Source organism: Euprymna scolopes, chromosome 38 (assembly GCF_053919585.1).
Source record: "Euprymna scolopes isolate OS-2025 chromosome 38, ASM5391958v1, whole genome shotgun sequence".
Taxonomy (NCBI): Eukaryota; Metazoa; Mollusca; class Cephalopoda; order Sepiida; family Sepiolidae; genus Euprymna; species Euprymna scolopes.
In genome coordinates this window covers 75,558,261-75,568,240 of record NC_136519.1, presented here as the reverse complement: position 1 = coordinate 75,568,240, position 9,980 = coordinate 75,558,261, and the positions used below count along the sequence as shown (strand labels likewise).

Below are 9,980 nucleotides of genomic sequence, written 5' to 3'. Positions count from 1 at the left end.
GTGCAACGTTTCAAAATAAGTCTTGCTAACAATAGACTGACGAATTGAATGGGTTGCTTAACAGGATAATTAAAATCAAATATCGTTTGCGTGTTTCGATTCCAACCGGAAAGGAAAAGATCTTCTGGTTCGGAATATTTAAATCGAAACTGTTTTTCAAGCAGTACAATGTGAATTTAGAGAGAAAAAAAAATTGGTGCTTATTCAAATTGGCACTCATGGCGACATTTAAAATTAAAAAATAAAAAATAAAAAATAAAAAAATGTCCTTATGATGTATGTACCAATCACAAGACGAAGATGGAAAATTCCAAAAATAAGATTTTTTTTTTTTTTCATTCAAGAAATTAAATTTTATTCTGTTTTGATGAGGGTGAAAAAATGAAGTCTACAAAACGGTGGACAAGAGCAGACAACCCTAATGCACTTGGACACTCCAAATAACCACTGATTACCCCCCTTATTATGTTCTCTAGAGAAATATGATATCGTCTGTCATTTATCTGTAAAAAACAGCAAATTTGTTTTTTGTAAATAAAAATAAAAATCAATTTTTGTGATTTTTGGAATATACACTCTTCATTCCGTAACAAGTACATGCAATATATTGTTTATTGATATGAGTGCCAATCTGAATAAGCATAAAAAATTCATGTCACCACTTATAAAGGCCTTAAAGCAACTTGAGGCCAAGGGTTAATGAGTGTAAGGTGGTCAGTGAGACAACGGCATGGTGATTGTTAGTGTTGAAATTGGGTTGAATTTGATTATTTAAAAGAACTTGTTTACATTGGACTTGAAGACTATCATGTTGTAGTCAGCTGGAAAACAGACATGCTTATAAAGTTCAACAGGTGCTCAGTTCTGAGAAAGAAACTTTGTTCATGGAATCTGCGTTTAGATTTAGGCACAGACAGAGAGTGGGGGAATTTGTTGACAATGGTTGCAGCGAGGCGAGTATTTGTGAATGTTTTACAGGGTGGGACCACAGATTGGAACTCAGTCGATACCTTAAAATTCAAAGAAAAAACATCACAAAATAAAAAGAGAAAACAAAGAAGAGAGTAAAAGAGAGAAAATATTTTTAATCTTTGCCCCAGCAACGTTCCCATGTGGGAACATATAAAATTCTATACGTAGATTAGTGGTGCAAATAATATTTACGAATATCCATTTAAACATTTTTTTATATTATATACTAGCGAGGGAGGAGGCGCCTGATGTTGCCTGGTCGTTAAAAAAAAAAAAATAAATAAAAAACGGAACTTGAGTGACATCAGCGAAACTGAAAGCAAAATTTTATAAGTGAAAAAAAAAAAAACAAAAAAAAAAAATGAAAAAAAATGAAAAAAAAAAAACTGAAAAAAAAAAATGAAACCCCCCCGACATATGTCAGATGCAAACTCACATAACTCAAGTTAGCAAGTGAACGCGTTATCGATGGGCCCAAGAGGTCACAGATGCCATAACGTTGAAAATTTAGCTTTTTAAAGTGGAAGAAAGTAACGACAGTTAGTGCATGAGCAGTTTTCGAACCGCATCGAAAGCAAGGTTTTTATCTTACCCAACTCCCTTCAAACAAAATTTCATGCTCGTATGTACTCACCTTTTTCCCCTTTTTTAAAAGATGGGATCGCTCAACCAGATGATGATTGTGAGTAATCTGATGTCAGTACTTGTGTAAGTATTATGTTTCAAAATTTATGTGATTAAGGTAGATATTTCGCATCATTCGGATTCATCGCACTAATGGTCTCATCTTGAGTTTTATTTTCACAACGTTTCAGTCGATGGCACCTCTGACTTTCTTCAGGTTTATCTTGTCAAACTCAAAATCTGTTGAACTCGGGAATCTTTCTACTGAACTCGGAAATCTACACAGAATTTTGAATGGAATTCTTTATTTAATCAGGGTAGTATGTTTTCGTTCTGTCAGCCATGAAGGAGGAGTCCTACGGTTGAAAGTTCTTAGTGCGAGTGACATTTAAAATACAATTACAAATTATTTAGGATTTCTATCTAGTCATGTCTGAGAGGACGATATTATGTTACTCTTGTGGATTAAATAAACTGTTCCATTCGAAATTCCATGTAGATTTCTGAGTACATCGTAAAGGAGGCCAAGACTTAGACTAACTCCTTTTTTTTATAACAACAGCATTTATTTCTTCATTCTCCTGTCAGGCATGACTTATAATGTCTCGAACATGATCACGAACATGCTCTCGAACATGATCGCCGGTCTGTACACACGTTCTTTTATAGTCTTTTTCTTCACACACAGCTCGGCATTTCATCTGTTACACAACTACAAGGCCGTCTTGAGCCAATGTGGCAGTTTGTAGATATCTTTACACCTTTAATATTGTCAAGTTGCTCCAAAGGGAAAATTCCCTGCACCAGTTGTGCCTGTGTTCGTCTGAGATCTTGGCATTCGGCTTGTATCTCTTTTCATGCGGGACGGCGACTTTAAGAGAAGTCCTAAACACGGAGGCCCCCATTTGCATTTACAAGAAGGGTCAAACTTGACATGTCGGTTGGATGCATTCAGGAGCATCACGTCTGGTAAAATCAGTAGGTATGTTAACCCTGCTCACAAAATATTGGACAGAAGCCTGGAAATGACAGATGGTTCATACAAATGATGTCAATTAAGGGCTAAGCAAGTGGGAATATTTTGAGATGATATAGTTTTAAGACCTTGCATGCTTCAATAAATGATCATAGGCCCCTCATTGTTTTTGGAGGTTGACAGGAGCTAAGTGCAGTGATTCGGCGGGGTCCAGCTAACGAGAATCCTTCAGACGACACCCAAGGATGGAGGTTTGCTTCAGGCATATTATAGATTTGCTAGCTGATAATCTTAAAGGACTCTGTGCTAAATTGAGAATAGGTCCTCAGTGCTGTTCCCACCACAGTAAAGATTATCAGTGAATTTTGCCACATGTCCCTCTACCAGTAGGTTACCGAGTACTCGGCACATTAGTTCCTCAAGAGCTGTCTTCATTCCTGGTATGCCTATCATGCACCTGGTGCCACTAAAAAGGGTTACAATGCCACAATATTTCATGGAGTCCTTTACCAAGGGAATTTAAAAGAAGGTGCTATTTATAATGGTTATTATCCTAGTAGTTTAAGCGCTCCTAGGAATGAAGGCAATAATAATAATCGTAATGCTAACAATAACAATAACAACAACAATAATATATATATATATATATATATATATATATATATATATATATATATATATATAACACGGAAAATTACATAATTGTCGATGCAATAATTTATTTCAACATTATGGTATTTTCAAGCATCTAAGCTAGACAATTACATTTTTGATACTCTATCAGTATCAAAATATATACAGATATACAGTATCAAAAATGTAATTGTCTAGTTTAGATGCTTGAAAATACCATAAGGTTGAAATAAATTATTGCATCGACAATTATGTAATTTTCCGTGTTATATTTTTATGTTATTGCTCTGTATACCACATTGAGCTCTCATACCCGGATTTCCTCTGGAATTATTCCATTATAACACTATATATATATATATATATATATATATATATATATATATATATATATATATATATATATATATATATATATATATATATACACACACACACACATGATGATTGCTGCATCTTTCCAGATGATTGCCGTCACATTGAGTTCTCCCAATCTTGTCATCCATGCCATCTCAGATGACTTTGCACTCCCGCCGCAGATTTGCACATCTTGAAGCAGATTTGACATACAAATTTGCTGCACGTTAAACAGATCGTTTGGTTCGGACTAATAGGTGCAAAGTTGACCTAAACAGGAGTTTTGTGCGACTTAAGATGGTGGCCAGCTTTTGACAAAAGCACTCGTTCACAAGTGTCGCATTTCCAGCTCTGTGTACCATGGTTAAGACCACCAATTAAACCTTTGCGAAGCTCTCGCTTCAGATTGCTGTGGGCCTGCTTTCTTTTCTCTAGAGCATCACAACTTTCACGTACAAGCTTTCGCCACTTCGGCCTTTGCAGAGTAAGTTCGTCCTATGTGTCGATGTCGATTTGTAAGACTTTCAAATTATTCTTTGTAGAGTTCCTCTTCCTAGGCTTGTGTTGACGACGCTTGCCACACACACACACACACACACACACACACACACACACACACACACACACACACACACACACACACACACACATGAATATATATACTTTATATACACATCAATATATATATACTTTATATACACATGGATATATGCATTTGCGTATATATATATACATAGATATGAAATAAAATGGAGGTGGAAGGACCTGAATACTCAACGTTTCACCCGATTTATGCGGGCTTCTTCAAGAGGGATGATCATTGACGAGAGAGTCGGAGGATTGGGGCTATATATAATGATGGGGGAGAGCAACGTGTTTTTCTTATGTAAATTAGATGTCACATATACATATATATACATTTTATGAGAGAAAATAAATTAGACTAAACTAGTGTGGTGGATTACGTCTAAAAGTTAAAATATCGTAGAGATTAAAAAAAATGCGTCTGGAAATATAGCGGTGATAGATTAAGTAAATAAAATGACACGAGATTACGAAGGAAGTTTTTTTTTTAATAAGAGATAATTGAATTGGGATAAAATAGCGTAGTAACTTAAAAGATGGTGTCTAAAAATAAGAATAGGAGGTGATAAAATGGAGTCTAAAAATAGATAATGATAAAATAAAATACAGTAAATAAGTAAAATAAAAATAATAAAATTAAGTGAAATTACGAATTTTATATATATATATATATATATATATATATATATATATATATATATATATATATATATATATATATATATATATATATCGCGTTTAACCGGTGTCTAAGTTGTTCTCTTTAATAATTATTTTCTACAGAAAGGGAGCAACGTGGAAAAAACCTTTTCTTTGCTTAATTATATTGCTGGAATGGGAGATTATAGCTGACTTAATTAAACGCCGTGTGGATCTGTTATGTATGTGTTTAAGGAAAGTTGCTTTGTTAAAATTAAAATGGTGGTCGTTCTCCATGATGTGACAAAATATGGCGTTGAGTGTATTGTTGTTTTTTTACATCTCTTTTGTGTTCATATATTCTTTTATTTAAATTACGTTGAGTTTCTCCTACGTATATTCTTCAACAATCAAGGCAGGGTATGGAATATATTCCGGCTTTGGTGTTAGTCATAATTTTACGTGTTAGATCCCTAATTGTTAAAGAGTTTAATTTTGTTATTTGAATGCCTGTCTTAGTTAGGTTCTTATAGATTGTGTCGTTGTTTTTATTAGTTGGTAATGTTAATTGTCTGTTGTGTGTCTGGCTATTTAGGGAATGGTCTCGGTTTCGGTTATGGTAAATTTTTAATGCGTTTCTTTTTGTATTTGCCAAAAAAATGTTGAGGGTATTGCAAGTTCATGAATGTACGTTCGATATACTCAAATTCTTCCACGATATATTCTTCACTGCATATTCTCAGGGCCCTAAGAAAAAATCCTATTAGAACACCTCCTTTTACTTTATCATCGTGATGAGAGTAAAAGTGTATGCAATCATCTTTATTCGTGACTTTTCGATGGACTTTAAAACTTAGATGATCATTGTTAGTTATGATATTGATGTCCAGAAAAGGTATGGAGTTGTTATTTTCTCTTACATAGATATATACATACGAACATACATATATATACATATACATGCATGTATATACATATGTACCTACACACACACACACACACACACACACACACACACACACACACACACACACACACACACACACATTTTAAAGAGTTCCTACCTAAAATAAAAATCCATTATTCATTGAACTTTTGAATAGTCAAGTCGCTGCCTGATGATATCTGTTGTTTGATTGAAACAAGTGGCTATTTGTAGCAGCGGGATGTGAGCATGTTTATATAACAATAAACAAGTATTATCAGCTCTTTTTATTGAGCACTATCTAACAACCTCGTTGAATTCATTAGTCCATTACTTTTGAATATAAAAAACCCGAGTATATATATATATATATATATATATATATATATATATAGACACATATACACACATGCATATATACACACATACATATATATACACACACGCACACATATATCTACACATACACACACGTGGAGAGTGTTTTTAGAGGCGACGAAATTTAAATTAAAATTAATCAGAAAAAATATTTTTATTATACAAATATGTGGTTTATTTCAAAGATTAATTTTTGGCATTTATAATTTAAATACAATTTCAAACATATGTCCCCTCTCCTCGTGGCTCGCGCATATGCGGCCGACTCTAGGAGTTGAATTTTCGCAAACTCTATGCATTAAATTAGGTGGTATTTCGGCAATAACACGCCGAATGTTGTCTTCCGAGTGGTTTATTGTGTCTAGTTTATCAGCGTAGACATGGGACTTTACATATCCTCAAAGGAAATAATCGCACGAACGAGGTGGCCGATATATATATATATATATATATATATATATATATATATATATATATATATATATATATATGTATATATATATAATATATATACTTTATAATATATATAATAATATATATAATATATAATATGTATATATGTATACATACATATGTATATAGATATACTGTATAATATATATATATAATATATAATATACAATATATAATATATAATATATATACTTTATAATGTATATAATAATATATATATAAGCATATATATCTATATGCATATATATATAAGCATATATATCTATACACACATATATATATACCTTATAATATATATATATATATTTAAATAATTGAATTAATTCAAGATGTATCGTAAAAACAAAACAAATAACATATATATATATATATATATATATATATATATATATATATATATATATATATATATATATATATATGATGGAATGAAATACGAACGTTCCCGTGTAGTCCACGTGCTGTAAGCTTCTTTTTATAATACTGTTAAGCTCTATCCATATATTGAGAACTGTTGAGTAAATATTGAAATAAGTAATATACATAGTATATTACCTTATATTGGAAGCGTATATGTTTAAAAAAGATCTATATATCCAAGCATGTTTCAATGTCTCTTTTGATTGTCGTACTCATATTAGTTAATATTATGTTATGTGCAAAGGCACCAATATATATATATATATATATATATATATATATATATATATATATATATATATATATATATATATATATATATATATATATATACACTAATAATCTGTCGCTTCAGTTATTTTTCTTCTTCTGTGCTCCAGCAGGCGGTACAAATTCAATGTCTAAACAGAAGTCGCTGATCCACTCAGGTAAGTACATTAACGGCCAGAAATAACAATGTGCGTCGTAACCGACAAGGTACCTGTACTTGGGGTATTTTGCGGTGATGGCATGGACGTGGGAGTTTACGACCTTGTGGAATTGGCTGCTGGCAAAACCCATTAACTTCACGACCCAGGTAACTGTAAAAAAAAAAAAATAAAAAATAAATAAAAATAAAAACAGAAAAAAATATTAAGAAACTAATTTTTTTAATGACAATCGCTTGAGACAAGGCATGAAGCCACTTGATGTAAGAAGCTACTAAGAGTGACAAAAGATGCCTATAGATCTTAATCTTGAGGAGACCAAGGCTGTAGGTAGGAGGGAAACAGTGAGCAGGAAAGGAATTCCACAAACTTGTAATTCTAAGAAAGAAACTACTAGAATAAGAAGCTGTATTACAATAAGGTATTAAGACAGCAAACAGGTGGAGACCACTAGAGCACTGAGTCAAATGAGCTGCAACAAAGGAAGCAGAAAATAGATCAGACAATTCTGAAGAACATATGCCACAATAGTATTTATAAAAAAAGATAGAGACTAGCAACATCACGTCTGAAACAATTGTAATCAATACACTGAATTCATAAATGTGTTATTTTTGGTTATTGTGTATGTGTTTGAATTCTTAATCCTGCAGGAGATGTGATGCGTCTAGTGCGTTAGATACAAGTTAGTGTTAACTGCACGCTTGCATGCCTTCTCGCTTCCAGCTAACACTGCTGGCTAACCTCACGGTGAAAAGGGAGCAGCTATGCATGAGTCTTCCCTGCCAGTACATAGCCTCTCCATCATCAAGACTCCTACAGTGCCTCCACATTGGCCACATATGGTAACTGGGTGCCTTGCGGCCCCAGGCTAAACTTGTAGGAGATCTTGGAATAATAGGGGGCACCAGAGGCAGTGTGTTATGCCTCACCGATGTGTGGACGCGCCATGGCACACTACCAACCCCTACCCCACTGTCTTCTGGGTGCCCTTGGTTGGACGAAGACTAGGGAAACCAACCCCAAAATCAAACACCACTGCCTTGATGACCTTATCACAGCAAAAGGCTAAGAGATGGGAACTGACTTCAAATCCTACTGCTGCCTTGAAGTTTTCCTTAAAAGGCTATGGAACCTCATCCAGAAAGAAAAGGTGTAGTAGCAGACATTATAGGGCAACTATCTACCTCACTGAGATTACTTTCGGCCAGAAGCTGTGGCCTCCTCTGCTGCCAGTCTTCGTGGATTTGCTCCACTGGAAATGAGCATTGGAGGTTCAGAGGGTGTTTATCTGAAGCACAGCAGATACGACACCTAAACTGCACAAGCAAGTTAGGAGCTGAAGGTGGAAAGTCCTGTACGGAAGGATAAAGCACTGAGGCTCCGACTAATCATCGTCAAGGCTGACAGACTGCATGATGATGATGGTTAACTGTGATGATGATGATGGTTAACTGTTAACAAACACGACACACTGAACACAATTGTCTTGTTGAAAATAAGTAAAATGGTGAATGCACTGCCCGCGAATATTTTCAACTCCTTTGCTATCTCACACAATTTCAATTTATGTTCGGCTAAAATGAGTATGTGTAGTCAGCACCAACCCTATTCAGAGTTTAACCGGCTTCCTCCGAAAGAGGAAGTTTCATGGGAGTATGAAATTCACAAGCGGTCCCCAGTCACATGTATATCCCCATTAGGGGAAATGACGACGTTAGGTTTTTGCAACTCTTGCAGGGAGGTGTTGACGTCCTCCTACATACAACACCTGGACTTCCCAAATTGGTCACCCATTTTAGTAATGACCAGGCTCAACGTTGCTTAACTCCGGTGATCTGATGGGAACCGGTGTGTCAACGTGATTATGCCGAATAAAAGTATGTGGACTTTTAAAAAAATGTTTTCCAGCACAATTGCTGAATTTGGGCGGCCTGCATATTCAGCATTACTTGAGTCTATACAACCATATTTAAAGTAAACACACGAGGCATTTTAAGTAAAAGTTTCAAACGCTTTTTGTACAGGCATTTAAAATTGTAGACTCTTAAAAATTCAATATGTTATTGCTATGCATCTCATGAGATGACTGACCAATTTTTATGATTTCACGTTCAAATAAACAACTACAGCAGGAATTGGAATACACCCTACTAAAGCCTGATTGTCACAGCTGATGAATTTCAAAAATGCAATCTGGACATGAGGAGACTTTAGAAAAACGATATACAATAAAATTCTGTTTTAAACTTGGAAAAAAAATACCACAGAAACGTATTGAATGCTTCAGACTGCTTTTGGACCATCTTGCACGAAATTTTTTTATGACAATCGCTTGAGACAAGGCATGAAGCCACTTGATGCAAGGAACTACTAAGAACAAAAGATGATTATCACAAAGACAAAAGATGCCTATTGACCTTAGTCTTGGCTGTCGGTAATAGGGAAAACAGTGAGCAGAAAGAGAGTTCCACAAGCTACAGTTCTTGAAAAAAAGCTACTGGAATAAGAAGCTGTATTACGATGTCCAAGAGAGAAAGACTAGCGGTAGATACACAAGCCCAGCACTGGTAAATAGCGGCCGTGTAGA

At 34.5% G+C, this 9,980-nt stretch overlaps 1 protein-coding gene and 1 pseudogene across 2 annotated transcripts in view; both read right to left on the bottom strand.

The window, feature by feature from the left end:
• Window positions 1-7,249: 7,249 nt before the first annotated feature.
• The window catches only part of LOC145263015 (retinol dehydrogenase 7-like), a 70,932-nt gene continuing 68,201 nt past the window's right edge, over window positions 7,250-9,980 (bottom strand). The window contains exon 5 of one of the 2 annotated variants that reach the window (XM_080119848.1): window positions 7,250-7,543. In XM_080119848.1, coding sequence (XP_079975974.1) covers window positions 7,314-7,543 — 230 coding nt within the window. In that variant the 3' untranslated portion in view covers window positions 7,250-7,313. The remainder of the gene's footprint in view (window positions 7,544-9,980) is intronic. The other variant, XM_080119847.1, reaches the window with a different exon arrangement.
• LOC145263510 (5S ribosomal RNA) lies at window positions 9,150-9,268 on the bottom strand (annotated as a pseudogene).